The sequence below is a fragment of the Podarcis erhardii genome, assembly GCF_964252035.2.
Source record: "Podarcis erhardii genome assembly, chromosome: 14".
In the NCBI taxonomy this organism is placed as follows: domain Eukaryota; kingdom Metazoa; phylum Chordata; class Lepidosauria; order Squamata; family Lacertidae; genus Podarcis; species Podarcis erhardii.
In genome coordinates, this window is record NC_138503.1 from 40023854 (window position 1) to 40042222 (window position 18369).

At 44.7% G+C, this 18369-nt stretch overlaps 2 protein-coding genes across 5 annotated transcripts in view; both read right to left on the reverse strand.

Moving 5' to 3' along the window:
- MARF1 (meiosis regulator and mRNA stability factor 1) overlaps positions 1-12025 on the reverse strand; it is a 37037-nt gene extending 25012 nt beyond the window's left edge. Inside the window, exons 1-7 of one of the 4 annotated variants that reach the window (XM_081839500.1) lie at positions 11877-12025; positions 8755-8959; positions 7208-7900; positions 5429-5603; positions 4011-4237; positions 3380-3497; positions 709-881 (exon numbers count right to left, since the gene is read on the reverse strand). In XM_081839500.1, the coding sequence (XP_081695626.1) occupies positions 709-881; positions 3380-3497; positions 4011-4237; positions 5429-5603; positions 7208-7900; positions 8755-8898 (1530 nt within the window). In that variant the 5' untranslated portion in view covers positions 8899-8959; positions 11877-12025. Of the gene's footprint in view, positions 1-708; positions 882-3379; positions 3498-4010; positions 4238-5428; positions 5607-7207; positions 7901-8754; positions 8960-11876 lie in introns of all 4 variants that reach the window. The other 3 variants (XM_081839501.1, XM_081839499.1, XM_081839502.1) reach the window with 3 other exon arrangements.
- A 2081-nt stretch (positions 12026-14106) lies between these two features.
- Positions 14107-18369, reverse strand: part of LOC309329045 (uncharacterized protein) — an 87305-nt gene continuing 83042 nt past the window's right edge. Inside the window, exons 61-65 of the mRNA XM_081839447.1 lie at positions 18086-18275; positions 17324-17433; positions 16348-16470; positions 15840-15981; positions 14107-14925 (exon numbers count right to left, since the gene is read on the reverse strand). Of these exons, the coding sequence (XP_081695573.1) occupies positions 14882-14925; positions 15840-15981; positions 16348-16470; positions 17324-17433; positions 18086-18275 (609 nt within the window). The 3' untranslated portion in view covers positions 14107-14881. The remainder of the gene's footprint in view (positions 14926-15839; positions 15982-16347; positions 16471-17323; positions 17434-18085; positions 18276-18369) is intronic.

Below are 18369 nucleotides of genomic sequence, written 5' to 3' on the forward strand. Positions count from 1 at the left end.
CATTTTGGGTGTCCACCCATGTCCCATGGCAGTGGACCATGAGTCTATTCCAGCTGAGATTCCTGCATTGCTGGGGGCTGGAGTAGATGACCCTCAGGGTCTCTTCCAAATCTACAATTCTATGACTGGGTAATTAAAATGGTGGCTGCCTAATGTACATTGGAGGAGTACGACACCCCTCCTCTTCTTCCTCTTCCTGTCTGCTTCCATATGTAAATCCATCCAGTGTCCCCAGCTCTTCTGCAATATATCAGAGGGGACAAAGACCTGCAGTTGCACGAAGCCACCTGCTGCAATGAGGGGGCAAACCAACATCACTGCAACCTTCTCCATAAAATCAAGAGCACTTCAACTTTTCATGAAAACCTGCAACAGAAGTCCCAAATTTTGCACTTCCTTCTGTATTCTGAGAGTTCACAAAACAGTTAAGTTTTATGCTCACTTTTAGCAACATAATGCTTATTATTCCCAGAGTAAAGCTGGCATACATTAAAAGGAAATTTTAACATGCAACTGGAGCATGGGAGAGTCTTGCGAAACCAGGAGCTAGCTGTTTAACCATGTATTGCTGGCACCTGAGTTGTTAAAAGATTTGCATATCACACCCAGGACCAATCTAAACCACATCTAGAAATACAATTACTTTGGCTGAATGGAAGCTAGTGCTCCAGTCAAGTCATCTAAAAACCAGAGAGGAAAATCACTTACTGGTTTTTTCAGTGGCAATCTTGGAGGCAAATCTGAAATGAATTCCTCAAATCTGATGAGCTCGTGAGCATGATGCAAGAGAGCCTCAGAAGCTTGATTTTTATGCACCAGTATTATGTGGAAACCATGACGGTGTCTCAAGTCACTGAGCTCTAGTGCAAAGTTAACGTCAGCTGAAAAACATAAGCCCAACATTGACTGAAGACGGTTTTGACAAGTTCACATTTTCATAGGCTGTTTTTCCCCAAAAGCCTCAGCAAATCAATTATTCAGGAACATCAAGATATATTGCAATATGGCAACAAAGCCATATTGGGACCCTGTTTCCTTTCCTGGTCGCCACTATTCACTGCATTGCCTCTGTTAAAAAACCCAAAGGATAATTTCATTTCAAGAATCAGGTGGCAGCCTGCCTCCACTAATAAGGACCCAGCCACACAGAATAATTCAGAACTAAAAGTGAGAACTTATTCTTGTGACTCTCATTGGTAAATGAAAAACATCATCTTGTTCATTCAGTAGCTTGTTTATTCCTCGCTCCCCCCTTCCCCAAAATGGCATATGCCAGCAATAAATTTATCTCACTCTTTGACTGCCTCTTTTCCTTCCACTTTGGAAGATGGGAAGGGGGCGGGGGGAGAGAATGCCAGGAAGGGAACACAATATGAGAGGGTGTCTCTTGTGGACATCCGTAAAGTGTGACTTTAAAAAAGACTTGCTCACACTTAAAGGACACAAAGGCAGGAATTCACAGCAACTCTTTTCACCCTTAACTTTCAATGGCCTACCTTCATATGAAGGGCCACAGATCATTGGCCAAGCATATGTTTTGCACACAGGTCCCCTGGCTGCTCGAGTTAAAGGGGCCTCAAGCAGCAGGGCTGGGGGAAACCTCCATTTGAGCCTCTGACTCCACTGCCAGTCAGAGTAGACATGACTGGGTTAGAGAGACCCATTGTCTGAATCGCTACAAGGCAGCTTTGTGTGCTCAAACAACTGTGGGGTGCACTAGGAGGCAGCAGTTTCTGACTGTTATTATTTCTACTACTGTCTCATTTAAAATGGCAGTTCCCAAACGCTGAATGAATTAAGGGGAGGTTGTAGTTGCTCAACATGGAGGAAACAGACTTCACACACACTCAGAAGGCAGCTAGTTACTTGTGCTCCTTCCTCAACTGAGCCATGGCTCAGATTACATCCTGAACTGAGGAGAAATAAGATACAGATGCATCAGACAGGCCGAGAAGGTGGTGCTCCAGAGTGTAAAGCAGAGCGAGGAAACCTGTGGCTCTTGATATGTTATCTGACTACCGTATGGAGGACCAGGGGAATCTGCATCCCCAGCGTAAGCCCCGACAGAGGACGCTATTAGCCTGCATTACTGTGTGTGTGCAGTGGGTGAGAAAGGTAGTTTCAACCAAGTTCCATGGATATTTTCCAGGCTACAGAATTAATGAGTTCCCAGGAAAGTGCATCTTCATTCAGCAGCATTATATGTATAATTTCACCTTCCCCCCTCCCTCTCTCCCCCTTATGACTTCGTTCCTCAATGACAAGCTTGGGAAGAAAGTCTCTGTGAGATGCTACTTCTAGAGCTTCTTTATGGAGGAACTGCAGGAGACAAAAAACTTTCCAGTGCACACTGACATAGGATGTACTGCAAGGAGGTGGTCAAGCAGAAGAGAACTGAAAGCAGCACCAGTTACCACCGGCAAGCTGGAAGCAAGGCAGCCAATGTTCCAGATGAGCTCATTCTGGCAAGGGAAACTTTTTTCAACCCGAGAACCAAATGGAGCACTCCAGATCCAAATCTACGGCCTTTGGGAGTCTCTGCAGACCCACTTTGCACCCTTTCCCAGTAGTTTTCCTTGGCTGGAATACGTCCTTGAGTTCTAATAATGCCAGCCTATGTAAGAGATGTGGCCCCACTTACTTTTGCCCTTGGCCCCACCCACTGCTGGTACAAGGCCCCTAGAAGGTCCCCCATGATTGATTGTGGCCCTAGCAATCTGTATCCTTCCTAAACCTGGAAACTTGAAGGAGCATTAATGGATATTACAATGCAGCACTCATCGGCTTTGATAGAATCCCAAAGCTGTTTCCAAGTACAGCCGTACCTTGGAAGTCAAACAGCTTAGTTACCGAACATTTTGGCTCCCGAACGCCACAAACCTGGAAGTGCAGAAGTGACTGTTCTGGTTTGCGAGCAATTTTTGGAAGCCAAACATCTGATGGGGCTTCCGATTAGCTGCAGGAAGTTCCTGCAGCCAATCAGAAGCCATGCTTTGGTTTTCAAACGTTTTGGAAGTCGAACGGACTTCCAGAACGGATTCCGTTTGACTTCCAAGGTACAACTGTATCTCGTTCCTTTGTTCTCCATAGTCCCACTTGAGCCAATGCAACCATCTTGGCATGGACTGTAAAACCAAGACGAATTAAAACCCAGAATAGTTTTAATATTATGCTCATTTAAGCAAAACAAGAAAAAAAAAATCCCCACTGATCAGAACACAATTTTACGTAGAAGTTGTGCAGAACACATTACTACTGTGATCAGGAAAGTTTGTGCATCAATCTGAATGAAACTGAGCACGTGTTCTTATATGTGGGCAAAAACCAACCAAATGACCACAAAAACATATTCTTTTTTTAAAGCACTGTTTATACATACTTGATACAAGGACCACAGTGGCTGGTGCGGCGTGAGTATCAGCAAACCTTCTAAGACTCTGTCTGAGTTTGTCATCAGCTGCATTCTTTGCTGTTGCGTTAATGTGTGCAACTGTCACCTAAAGAAATACAGGGAACATTCGTATTAAATACAACAGGACCCAATAAAACACCCGAGAAGCTTCCTGTAGATGCAGCAATGCAGCTGGAAAAATAAAAGTCTCTCCTGCTCAAGAGGGTAAGACCCAAATCAACGGATGAAGGTTACAAGAAAGGAGATTCCAATTAAACAACAGAAAGAACTTTCTGATGGCAAGAGCTGTTCGACAGTGGAACGGACTCCCTCAGAAGGTGGTGGACTCTCCTTCATTGGCAGTTTTTAAGCCTCCAGAGGGGGGCCATTGAGGGTCCCAGCCTGTGTGTTTGTATGTATGCAAATGTGTGTGGGTGTGTGCCAAAGTGAGTCTTTGACCCAGATGAAATAAAGCTTAGTTTTGCCCCTGGGTTGGATGGCCATGTGCCATGGGTTGCTCTAGTTGAGATTCCTGGCTTATGAGACCCTCCCTCCAACTCTGTAGTTTCAGGAACTATTTGCTTCCCCAAGTCAAACTTGAAACTGGAGAGAGGCTTACCTGACAGTTGTTCAGTTCTTCAATAACTTCTTTGCTCTCCTTACTGATATCACACACACAAATGAACTCTGCCTCTCTGTGGCCTTTGAAGAACTTTTCACGAATTCGCTGTACCACTGCCACAGCTGAACGGCCAGAAGGAACAGAACAGTTTTCAATATCCCAAAAGACTCCAATGGGAGGCAAATTTTCTAGCACTTGGCCTGTTAGAGCAACCTCTGGAGATCCTACAGTTGGAAAAGATAGAAAGTGGTCATATGCTATTGTTAGAATTTTCAGCAGCTTCACAAGTTTGCCAGACGTTAGAATGCTATATCTGGGGGATTAATTACACAGAGAACTGTCAGGATGGCTAACCTTTAGCTTTCCAGATGTTGCCGGACTACAACTCCCATAATCCTTGACCAATGGCCATGCTGCTTAGGGGCTCTTCAAAGGTCCTGATCTAACCACATTTGGAGGGCCACAAGTTAACCACCCATGGATTAAATCCATCTAGTTTAAGTTATATATCAGGGGGAATGTTCAGCACAATACCATTAGTCAAAACATCAGTCTATCTGTAGTCCACATTACATTTACTCCAGAGCAAACTTTTTATGGCCAATGGATCACTCCAGTATAAAGGCACTTTTTGACCCTTACATGTTGGAATTTCATTTCACTCCACCTGAGACAAACTGGGATCTTTAATTTCAATAAGCAGAACTAAGAAAAAAACCCAATGTGAGGCTTCTGACATTTCACAATCAAAAGGAATTCAGCAGAATTGAGACTTTGAGGTTTTAAAGAAAGTTCTGTCTCACACATTATGCAATGCAAATGGCAATGGACGAGACCAGTGTACCCAGCACAGGAAGCAGACTGGGCTATTTAAAGTCCAGAAGGTTAAAGGGCTGCTAAGAGAGAAATAAGGATAGCCACTTTGTGACAGCGGTGAATAAGGATGGGCTGGTTTGGCTGACTGGCCTTCTTGCCTCCTCCACCTCTGCTTCAATTTTGCAGACTACATTCCATGCCATCACAGCCACAGATAATATGCTAATAGGATAATGATAGAGATATTTTGCCCATCTACTTCAAAGAATGTAATAAAAGCCCTGCTGGATTTAAAAAAGAAAAGAAAAGAAAAAGGCTGATCTATGACCGATATCCCAAAATAACCATCAAGGTGCCTTCAGGAAGCCCGTTAGCAGGATAGGATTTCAACAGCCCCCCTTCCAGATTTATTCTCCAGTAACTAGGAATTGCCTCTGAACCTGTTAGTCCCATGCAGCCATAATGACTAACACCCATTAACAGATGAATCTGTGGGAGAAAAAGGACAACCCCAAAAGGCAACACTTAAAAGAGATAATGCTCTTAAAACAGATCAAACAGTCCATGATTCATTTTTTAAAGCACACATGCCAATTTACCGTATTTCTGTGGCAACTGACCAAAGCTGCTCGCCAAAAGTAAAGTCTTCTCTTTTCTTACTCCTTTGGTTCCGCAGCCATTACATATTGGGAGGGAGACAGGTGCAGCTTGGACATTTGGAGGAGCTGTATTTGGCCATATTTTAGCTGCATCAACCAAACTCTCTCTGGATGGCTGCTGGGAAAATGTTCAGCATCACTTATTAACCACACTAAGAGACATAAACGCAGCGTGCTGTCAACTGACCTACATTCTATGTGGACTAGGAGACCTGCTGTGATTCTGCAAGGGTCTATATAAGTTAAGCTCATACATTTCATACATACCCTGGGTTGGCAACTTTAAAAAAGGGGGAGCAGCTTCCTCACTTTGAAGAGGGGTGGAATCAAGTCTCCCTCTTCTGTTTCTGAAATAGCTTCTTGTGGTGCAAGGAGTCCAGGGGGAAAGCGCACAACTTGTGAACAGTGCAGGACTGAGACATAAGGCTATACTGTAATTGCTTTACTGGATCTAGGCCAATGCGCATCCCACTCAGTCTCCACCACTGACAGGGCAGAGAGGAGGAAAAAACAGGCTAAAAGACTGCCACATTAACTCAAGGGACAAATCCAAATGGTGCTGTAAATACATCTGTAGTAAAAATAGCATCTCACATTTATGGGAGATTGTGGGTGCCCACAGCACAGGCTTCTGGTAACCAATCCCTACCCTGCTCTACTGTGGTAGGGCCTGGGTGGACATAAACATGTGATCACACATTGCAAGCTTTCCCTCCTAAAAGGCTTCGTTGCCCAAGTGCCAAAAAGTTGTTGCTGAAGAAGCAACATTTGCTGGCAACAATGTGATAGGACTGCACTTATTGAATAACCTCAACATTTATTCTCGAGTTTAGGATTTGAGTTACTTCTTCTGCTTTGGCATTAGTTTCAGGTAACAAACATGACTCACCTTTAAAAAGTAACACCCCCCCCCCAATATGCTGTTTTCTTAGCATCTGTTTGATTGGCCAAATAATAATGCAACAGGGGGAAGGATGAAAAACACCTTTGCTTCAGTGACAAAATGGCTGTCATGGAGTGGGCATGGTGTAACACAAAATGGTTGCTGTGGAGAGCGTGGCAAAACACAAAATGAGAGCGACAGCCACCCATGACAACTACATGGGATGTCAGCTATGCCCTGCTGGTCCTGATTATGGAGATCTCTTTCACATACACTGCTGCTATTGTTGTCTAATAAAAGCAGTGATCACCCCTCAAATATAGAAGGTAGCCATATTACTCCCCTTTCACAAAAATCACTAACAAGGTACCTGCATATTTTACCCTATTAACTTCCTTTCTAGGAGGACTAAAGACATTATTCTTATTCTTATTAGAAAGTTCAGAGTCTAGGACACCTTCCCAGGGACAACACTGGAAACCTTCATGGGCGCCATGTCATCCGTGGGCACCAGGCTGGCAACTAACCACAGCTTGGAGCTTTAGCTGAACTGAACCTGTGTGCCAGTGAAAGGGAATACTAAGTTTATTATTCTAGAACAGTTAGATGCAGTATGCTGCTCCTCAAGAAACTACGAAACAGGATTTAGGAGACGCAAGAGAATGAGGGTTTTACATTTCTATGAAGCTGGCAACCATCCACCCCAATTCCAAATACAGTTTAAATCAACATATTAATTGGAAGGCTAGAGATATCAGGTTAAATCTACAAAACATCCAAATACTCTGCTGACATTTTCAGTATACACAGTATGTTATAAATGGTGTGGTACAAACCTTGGTTAGACACTCAGTGCAGTAGTGAGAGCCCTTTAAGCAAACTGAAGGTGCCACTTTTAGGTGCAGCGAGTTGGTGCAAGCACAAGACGTTTGCTCCGATTGTGCAACGTGCTCCTCCAAAAGCCCCGCAGCCCCGCTTGTGAATTCGGAACAGGAGAAGTAGCCCGAAGTTGTGCAGCTCTGATGGGTAGGAAATGGGTGCAGTTTGTGGACGTTGCTGTAGCAGGACTGGAAGTGGAGCTTCCCACAGCAGGGGAAATGTGGGCAAGAAGAGACATCGTTTTCCAGGCACACTCCAGACAAGTCACTGGCCACTCCTGCCACGCCGCTTCGCGTTGGAACGTTCTTGAATGACGATGCAGATTGATAGGCAAACCCTGACCCTATTTGACAAGTGATTGTGCCGGTGCCTTGTGAGTCTAATACTGTGCCAGGGTGAATCAAGCTACCACCACCACTGTTGCTGCTGCCACCACTACCACCAAAACGTAGCTGAGGAGCATGAATGGAAGAATCAGAGTTATGAGTACAACAGCTTACTTTGGAACCAGATGAAAGTTGGATTTGCTTTTGCTGAAGGGTGTGATCATTCGGAAGGGGGACAGCTGGGAACTGTTTCAAAGCAGCATGGTGGGGGGATGGCGCATCCTTCAAATCCACAGCAGCTTTCTTATTCTCCATGGACTCGTTCTGAGGGGTAAAGAGCCATTATAAAGAAGATCAGAGGATACGTTTAGTCTTATAGCACCAGGTTACGGCTCTAACAGACAAAACCTGTGAGGGCATGGAACTCAGATACTAAACAAGTTTAACATTATGTAGGCCAAAGGCAAACTTCATATATTCATTTTACATATTTATCGGGTTTTGAACCAATTTAGATTTATTTTTTTTTAAACACAGGAAGCGGAACAGAATGAAGATTTGATTGCAGTTGCCTGCAGAACAAGGGGACTGATGGCAGAAAACAGATGCTGTGAAAGCGAGGTAAAGAGTTGTTAAAAGGTAACTGCTGGCATACTCCAAGCCCTCCTCTTTTACTACCTGGATGGCTCAGTTGGTTAGAGCATGGTGCTGATAACGTCAAGGTGGCAGGTTCAATATGAAGGAAACCTCTCTCTTTATCGCCCACCCACCACTGAACCCAACGCGCTCTGACTATATGTGATTTTGAGTTGCGGGCTTACTGGTCTAAACATTTAAAGCAAAAATGGGAATCTGTGTGTAATGTAGGAAACATATGAACCTCCAGGTGGACAAGTCCCATCTTCCCTGACCAGTGCCCATGCTGATGGCAGCTGAAGTCCACTGTCCCAGGTTGGGGGGGGGGGAGGGAGGCACAACAGGTTCCTCACCTCTAATAAGGCAGGACACATTTATGATCAGTTTCTGGGATAGAAGGAAACTTCCCCTTAGAGGAGTATTAAATATCTTAATATACATTGCACCTTCTGTCTTTGATGACACAAACAGGACACTTAGCACCTTCAACAGGTCACTGGTGTACTAGCATTCCACTCAGCAAACGTATGCCAAAATCCTACCGCTTTTGCACTAGGAGGGAAACTCTGATCAGTAGCTGAAAAGCAGTTAGAGAATTTCCAGAGCCATGGTCTAGCATCGTTATTTTGTTGCTGAAGCCATCCAAACGATCTAGTACAGACGTCCTCCGTTATGTTTCCTTCCATTGTACTGCCACACAGAGGTCAACATTCTGACATCTTTCCTTTCTTTCATTCTCTCTACCTGCTAAAAAAAAGAAAAACATGTATTTAAATCAAAAAATCAATCCAGGTATGATCATTAAAATGACCTAACGTTTAGTTAATATTAACCTTTAGTTGCAAATACTATGTGGAAACAAGCTTCTGGATTTATGCAATCATCTGTTCTGCTTGTTAAAGTAGCCTGGACAAAGTTTATCTTCCCTTCCAATTCACTACAGATGTCAAAGAGTAGTAACTAAAGGAGTTCAAGTAAGGCTGCTCAGAATCAGAAGTCTCCTATGAATATTTGCTTAAGTGGTTCCATATCACCTACAGCAAGTAGACTACAAACTACTAGATAACGTTTGTATGCACACGTGGGGGAGGGGGAAATCACATTGTTTTCTCAGCAAGCACCACAAATAAGCAAATATTGACTAACACTAACTACAGGAATACAGATTTCCTGATTCTGGCCACTTCTGGTAGTACTGTTACACGCCACCCCGATCTCCGAGAGGTGCAAGATTCCAGGGGTTCCAGAAGCTTACCCAGGATTTGGTTTCCTTGGAATGAGGGACAGCGGAGATTGTGGTGTCTTTAGGATATATGGCTTATTTGCACATATATACAACCTGTGCCTAGAATGGAGAGGCTCACAGCTTTAGCAACCAAGGCTCCTCCCGTAGCTGCAGCCTTGGACTCCAGCATAAAACAGGAATGGTTCTGACTCTCCCAACTGCCCAGCCTGCAACCTCTACCTTCTACCTCACATAACTCAACCCTCAACTCTGGCCTTTGTCTTTCAAAGTATTAGCAAGTTGGGGGAGGGCACCTGACCAATTTATTTGTTCCCTTGGTGGCCCATTACCTCACCAGCAAGCCGGGCTATTCCAGGAATTGAATCTGTGTGGGTCCAAGAATTAGAAGGGGGCTCAGGCACAGAGCCTACCACCCCCTAACACAGTATACAACAGTATACCTTCACTAATAAGTAAATAATTTGTTAAAAGCACCCCAAGTCTGCTCTAGAGTCTGCCAGTGTGGTGTAGTGGTTAAGAGTAGTAGACTCGTAATCTGGTGAACCGGGTTTGCTTCTCCACTCCTCCACATGCAGCTGCTGGGTGACCTTGGGCTAGTCACACTTCTTTGAAATCTCTCAGCTCCACTCACCTCACAGAGTTTTTATGTGGGGGAGGAAGGGAAAGGAGAATGTTAGTCGCTTTGAGACTCCTTTGGGTAGTGATAAAGCAGGAAATCAAATCCAAACTCCTCTTTTTCTTCTATTTATTTATATTATATGGTAAGATTTATATCCTGCCTTCCAGGACAAGTGTCCTCACAAGGCAACATATAAAACCAGTCATAAGAGATACAAAATCAACAATTTAAAATTATGATTATACCACTTTAAGCAGTCAACACCTCTGTAAGAAACAGCTATTAAAAACTTAAAGTAGACTGAAATTAAAATGCTGCAGGAATCCTTTAAAAGTCACTAAAGGAGGAGTCATATGCACTTCCAGGGGAACTTCTCCAGAAATATGGCACAACCCATATCTGCTACTAATTTATATTTTGCAGAAAGCCATAACCACTCCCCAACATAATTCACCAAGTAAATTCATTTCTTCACAGCTTTTAACCTTTATTTTTTAGAGATGCAGCCCTTACATGAAACATTATAAAGAAAACTAGTTTTATGAGCCAACTTGGGGGGGGGGGGAGGCTTCATTTTGTTACAGCACTCAGGCTTACAAACATAACAAGTGTACACATACATTATTTTTCAAAACATTCCTGCTCAATTCCTTATCTTCTACTCCATCTCTACTAGCTTTCTTCTGTAGGCTTCCCAGTAAAATTTTGCATATCTCCCAGGTTCTTACAACTCCACATATTGTTAGTAACATAACCCTGTGCCTTTACTATGCTTAACTGTGGTTACACCAACCCCACTCCACTACTATCAGGCTGCTAAGGGAGTTGGGGTATGGAAGATGGATATGCAATGAAAAGTAGTCTTAATAGACCTTTACTATGCCATTTTAAAATTTCAAACTGCCCTGAGCATTGGCTGAGAAACAGTTCACAAGCCCAGCTACCAAGGGTGTATATATTTTAGATTAAAAAGTTTCACCTCGGGAGCTACTCTGCTGGGCCTTTGCTTTGGGCTATGGAATAAAGCAAGAGGACGCTTGAAGGAGCCGAGGAGTTGAGAGCAGCTGCGAGAGGAGCAAGGGGAGCTACAAACAGAGGGAAAAGGGCTCCCGGGGAGATGCCATGGGGGACGAGGAGCTTTAATGCAGCGGCGGGGAGTGACTGTGACTCACCCAAGTGGCTACTAGGAGTTTTACATTAATTACCAGGGAGGGAGAAAAACTCTAGAGGAGAGCTCGTTGATTTGGCTCCTGAGCCTTAGCGGTTCCCCTTTTCAGAGTTCTCGTTCGTTTGTCGGGTTGCTTTATCCGCTACGCAATTTATTAAGCTATCACCGTCAGGTTCTTAAAATTGAAATTACTGCAATTTGCTTTGTAAGCCACACTGCATGAGAAAACCAGGCTATATATACTACACACACACACACACACACACAGGCAATAAACTATGTGTAAGGGGAGCAAGGAGGTTGGGGGGTGGGGCGGGGGCGCGACAAGCCACAAACGGGGAGGGAAAACCCTCGAGCAAAAAATAAAAGTTCCCTCCAAGGCCACCCCTTCCTATCACAACGTATATAGAAGAGGGAGGGGGAGATATAAGGGGACACTGACCGGGGAAGGCCTTCCCTGACTAGAAGAGAAGGGGAAAGGGCCTCTGAGCATGCACAGAACGCTTTCCCTCCCCCATTCTCTCCCCGCCCCAAGTCTTCAGCCCCCCTCCCCCTCCTCCTCAGAGACCCCCCCCCCAGAAGGAAAAGGGGAAGCTCCCTAGCTCTCCCCGCCCCAGTTGCGTCCCCTCACCTCTCCGGCCCCACGTCCTCCACCTCACATCCCAGCGCCCACCGCCTGCGTCCCGCCGCCGCCGCCGCCGCCTCTCCCTTTTTGTTTTGCTCCCCGCCTTCTCCTTTCCCCCTCTCCCACTTCCGCCTGCGCTCCGCTACTTCCGGCGCCTCCTGCCGTCAAGGGAAACCCGCTCGCTGTCGTAAAAGGCCGCCGCCAGCCGTAACACGCCCCTTTACCTCTCCTCGTCTTGGAATTGAGGTCCGAGTTCCCCCCTCCGGGGCCCTCGCGTGCGCATGCGCGCGGGGCAAGCCATGCTGTGCTCTGCGGGTGTTACTCTCCTTAGTTAGAATAAATTTCCCCCACTCCGCCCCTCTAGTGTCTTATTTATTTCGTTTATACCTTTTTTTCCCCTCCAAGGAGCTCAGAGGCGGTGTATACGCTTCTCGCTCTCCTCCACTGTATGCTAGAGCTGAGAGACGGTTACTGGCCCTCAAGGTCATGACTGAGTGGGGACTTGATATGGAAGGGGGGGCATGTCTTCTTCACCTTCTTCTTCGCTACAATATATCAATTTATTTCCAATTGTCAATGTCAAAAGGGACTAAAATCTATAAAATTCATAGAAAATCAACGTGCCAATTTGCTCAATTTCTCTAGGACTCCATCACACCTCCCCTGTCCTCCATAATCCCTCAAGCAAGGTGTCAAGACCCTAATCCTGTCAAATCACTCTGCCAAGCCTTTCCTCCTGGAAATGCCAGTACATGGACCATTGTCTTCTCATCAGGATGTGCTTATCTGCGCATATCTCCAGCTCTGCATATTCCCCCCTCCCTCCTCCATATGTTAATCATTTGTAACCCAACCTCTCTTTAATGTATTCATGATGTAACTGGGATGTATTTTGCACTGTATTCTGGGACATGGAGGGAAGTTTCAAAAGTTTATGTCACCCCTTTCTCGCTGTTTAATCTCGCCTTGAACCTGTTGCGCAATAAACTTGGATCTTCTGCTGCTTGCTCCTGTCTCTGGCTGAGCTCATTTTCCTCCGCAGGGACCCGCGGACTTAGTCCGACGAGCTGAGTGGCAGAGCAGTCTCGCACTCAGATTTTTACCGTAACAGGACTCGAATCCTGTTCTCCCAAGTCCTGGCCATTACACTACACTGCCTCTAGTAGGCCGTGGTGTAGCGACTACGGGGACCTGGGAGAGGAGAGTTCAAATTCCCACTCTGCCATAATGCTCCCTGGGTGACACTGGGCCACTCATTGCCTCTGTCCACCTAACATACCTTGCAGGGTTGTTGTGAGCGTTGAATGAAGAGGGGGAGAACCCTAGTTGCCACCTTGAGCTCCTTGGAGAAAAAAGGCAGGATACAAATGGAGTGAATGAATGGTTTTGCGGGTGCAAATCCTACAGGTATTAGGATAAATTATAGATCTCTAGGCGCTTTGGACAAAGCCATATGCTTTAAGGGTGTGGTGGTGTGGATGTGATGAGAAAGGTCCTCTGAGCAGGTGCTTCCATCGACTCCCCCAAGTTGCCCATCTTTTCCAAGCCTTCATTTTCACCCCTTGGGGATCCCTCAAACTTATCTGAGAGCAAGCCCTGCTGAACTCAATGGGACTAGCATCTGATGAGATATGTACAGGTGTGTTGCAACAAGAACCGTTTGCTGTTCTTTGCTGCATCTTAAGAACTAATTATGACAAAAGCTTCTGTGGTTCAGAGGCTACTCATTTTTCCACATGAAGGTGTATTCAGTCCGTCATGTGAGCCTTCTCTTGAAGCCTAAAGCAGTAAGAGCCAAGCATATGTTTATATTGTATTACAAGATGTATTTATTTCATTTACGAATGGTTTCCTGTGAGGCAAATTGGAAGTTGACCTGCAGTTAGTTTCAAAAGGAGCATACCCCTCACACCCCAAGAGCTTCGATTCCTAGCACCCTACAGTTCCCAGGGTGTGTCTTGTACAAACTTCATAATGCAGTGTCTTATATGGCGGTCATGCAATGTCTTAAATGGACATGTAAAATGAAGGCAATCTTCTCTTTTTTAATTAATGGTTTTATTTGGCTTAATGTTTCTCTTACTGGTTTTGTTGTTTGTTACATTGTATTTATAAATTGCTTTAAGTTCACTGTTGAAATATTCCAGAGCAACCGTTGTTGATAAGTTGTTGGCTATCACTGCCATCTGTCACAAAACCCCCTAAAACCCTGGTAAATAAAGACAACCTCGTGGCATGATTTTCCTAATAATTGGTTTATTGTTATTATTATTATTATTATTCAATCAAAATAGTTCAGTCTATTTAACTTACAAGATCTAAGGTGATATGGCAGCCAAGACATTTCATCCAGCGATTTCTAACATGCCATTACTCAGTCTGCACAGGCAGTTTAAAAGTATTCTAAGGAATGGATTTAGCACATGGCAATATCAAGTTCATGTCGATGATTGCTGGATTTGGGGATTGAAAGCAAGAGCAGAGATGAGGCATTTCGCTGAAAGGTGTTGAATACACCTACCAGCCATGTGTCAAAGGGAAATTTCAGGAATTGTTCTGCATTTATTCTGAGGATCCTAAATTCAGAGCTGCCAGAATTCAGAGCCTGGATTTCCCTGTTTGCAGCCTGAGCAAGACACCCTTCTACAATGAGATTCTTCATTTGTTAACACAACATAACTTCACATTTCCATTTATTATAAATTCTACTGCGCTTGATGCTTTTCATGCTGGATGTTCTTTATGGTAAAGGCTAAGCAAAGTTGTTTTGAGCACAGAAAGGCACATTTTCGCCTTCTTCAGAATGAAGTGGAATCAGAAACTATCTGAAAGTTAGACAGGTCTAACTATTCCCCGGGTTTCTTCACTAAAGCCACGTAGTAGCTGGCTGGCAGACTGGGCCTCCAAACAGATTAAGTACACCAAGAGCCAGTGTGTGGCTGGTCCTCCATTAGAGAGTCAGCCTTGAGATCTGGGAGACCTGAGTGCGAGTCTCTGCCTCTGCCATGGGCTCATTGCACGGTCTTAGGCAAGCTGCTGTCTTTCAGCCTCAGGTCTGCAAAATTGAAATAAAAAAGGTTGATGGGGAGATCAACTGTAGAAAAGCATAATCAAAATAATAATACAAGCACATGAGATCAACCCTAGACCCAAACATTCTGGCAATTTTGGTTATAAGCTGTTCCTTGCCACCCCATATCTGAGCAGTGTGAGATTACTGAGGTTCCAGGCGCGTACCCAGAGTTCAGCTTCCTTGGAATGAAGGACAGGGTGGTGTCTCTTAGCTATATGGTTTATTTATATATGCAACCTGAGCCTATAATGGAGGAGCTCACGGCATTAACGTCCCAAGGAGGTCTTGATTCTTCTACAGCCACAGCCTTGGATTCAAGCAGATATCAAGCATGTCTCTCCCTCACAAGCTACAGCCTGCCACCTGCTTCTAGCTGTCACACACAACTCTCACAAGGTTTTGGTTCCTTCTAACTACTAGACAGGTGAGGGAGGAGCCCCCACCCATTTGTCCTGTGGCACAGAGTCACTTCCCCAGTTACCCTAAGGACCCATACTTAGGTCATTGTTAAAAAAGCTGGCCTGGCTATTCAAGCAGTTGAATCCTTGGTGGGAGCAAGTCACAGTTTCCTATATGCACTGCTTGAAGATGCACTTTTGTTTAATCTGTCCAGAATCTTACAAAATTCCCCATCATCGGATGTCCACAAGTTCTTATGCTATGAGAGAGGGAGTAAACCTTTCTTTATCCAATTTCTCCTCACAACACATTATTTTATAAACCTCTATTATGTCACTTTTTCTCTAAATCAAAAAGTCCCTTTCCTCATAGAGGAGTTGAGTGGAAGCCATAATTGACATGCTATCCTTAGATTATTTGAAGACAGCCAGACCAACCCCCCTCCAAAACACGTACAACAACAACAACAACAACAACAACAACAACAACCTACTTACCACATTGAATCGGCATCTGCAAGGGAACAAAATTTCTGCTGCACAAGTTCACAAATGCCGCAGCCAAGGTGCAAGCCGCTTTTACACTCTGCAGTTCACACATGTCAGTTTTGCACAGGACATAGAATGGTTCTGGGTCCACCTTTAAAAGAAAGAGGAGCTAAGTCCCATGGGAAGAAATCTGGAACCGTCTGTTTTGGTCTAAGATTGCTTCTGTCATCACGAACAGAGACAGCAGATAGGGAAGCTTCCATTATTGCCCATGTAGTCCAGTATAGCCAGCTCTGACTGGCAGCGGCTCTCCAGGGTCTCACGCAGGGGTTTCCCCTGCCATTACCTATATCCTGAGCCTTTTAAAACCAGAGCTGCCAGAATCTTGAACTTGGCTTGGTGACATAGGGGCAGCTGGCGAAGACCTCAGGTAGGCTGGAATGATGGTGTGCAAACAGCAGCAAACTCATATCTTGTGTCCTGTTTTGACCAAAAAAATAAAAAAAAAGGTACTCACTACTCTGAAGCAGTTCCTGAAGAGGGAATCGGCATCCAGGAAGAAAGCTTTGCAGATCTCAGGGCTAGATGAATCGAGACACGGCTTGGGGGTCCTCTTCATCTGGCTGCACTGGTTGCTCATCTGGGTGGCGAAAATCAAATGCATTTTACTTACTTATTTTTTTATAATAATCTTAAATAAATGAGAATAAAAATGTGTGCCCCACCACCAAGACCATTCCATTGTAACTATCCAACCTCCCAAAATTTCATCACCTCTTGCAATGGTTTGACCCCTTTCCATTTTAACAGTACTTATTCTACAAACACCTTCCGTATCTCCTCAAAATCATTTCTCCTGCATATTCCCCGTCACACCTTAATGGCACATGCTAATTTATCATTAATAGCTATACCCCACACCTCTTTATACCATTCTTCCATTATATATTCTGCTTGCCCCTTCCACGTCCTGGCTATCATAATTCGTGCAGCTGTCAATAAATTTGTGAGCAAGTCCTTCATAGCCTGTGAACCTTCCACCCCATTATTTCTTTATTTATAAGACTATTTTGAAAAGGCCAGTAGCCGACTCATTTTAAAAAAGCGTTTTATTTGTATGCAGCTTTCCCACACCTACCCATGCATGACTTAATATGTGCTCCAAATGTGGGTTCGTGGTTTAGCCCTCCTAGACAAACCACAAACAGTAAACCGTACAGTATACCTTGGTTGCAAGCTTGAGATTAGCCTGCAGAGAGCTGAACCACATGCCCAAGTTTGTACAGCCAAATAATTGCTCAGTACTGTCTACATTGACTGGCAGTGGTTCTCCGGGATTTCAGCGATGGGATTTCTCTCCCAACCCTACCTGGAGATGCTGGGGATTGAACCTGCGACCTTCTGCGTGCCAAGCAGTTGCTCTCCCACGGAGCTGCAGCCCTCCCCACAACACTCAGTGGTTCCTCTGCAATGTAAATGCGTCCTTGGCATACCTGCCATGCATGCACGAGCTCCTGCACATTGCCAGCATAGGAATGGTCTGGAAGCATCCATTCGTTGCCCGCTTCGTTGTCATTGGTACCAAAAAGACCGGCAGACACGCCTAAAAATGCAAGAGAAAGCAAGTCTCAACCACCTCAAAGGGAAGGACTGTGGGATGTTTCATGCTGGTTAAGGACTAATTATTTGGGGAAATTCCGAGAGATGACCTTGTAGCACCTCTCCACCCGCCACCCCCATTTTAAAGTAGTGCTGTAAACATTACTTGTTCAACTAGGCTAGGGTTGCCATATTTCAAAAAGTGTGTGTGTGGGGAAATGTTAAGGTTTTTTTGATCAAAGTTGTTGAGCTTCTTTTGCAATATCTTAGAATGATGATGAAGAAGTTTTGAGCTATTTTAAAGGAAATTCGCCCAAATCTGCACGTCTGACATGGACATGGGTTGCCATACATTTGGATTTTCCCAGACATTTCAGCAATTTCTGCCTGGGCACTGTTTACGAGGGCTGAATCCTGGCATTGTCCGGAAAATTCCCAGCATATGGCAGCCCTAAATTAAGTTTGGCGGGAGATATATTACATTAGTCACATAATTTCGCCATAGTGGAAAGCAAGACGAATATCAGGTTTGGGCAGAAGACAAAGTGCAGCAGAACAGAAACAGATCTGCATGTGGCATATACAGGGTGGAACGGGAAGCGATGGCGTCTTACGTTGCTATCCACCACACATAGCTCAAAACGCAGAGTACAAACCATGATGCCATCCATCCAAAGTAAGGGTACAGATGTCATAGCGAAGATCACATGAAAACAAAGCCCCATCGGTCATGGACACTTCTACAAGATCAGAATATCTTTGGATTGCAAGGCCATTTGCTTCAGGAGGGATGTCAAAATGCTGGCAGTTCTCCTCTGTCAGGGAATAGTTGTACTTCTTGTAGATCTATTTAAAAGCAGCAGGGGAATAGAGGTTACAATAAGACTGGGTTTTCAGAATGCAAAGAGGTTTGCAATAAGTTGGTGAGGTGGCCTTGGAT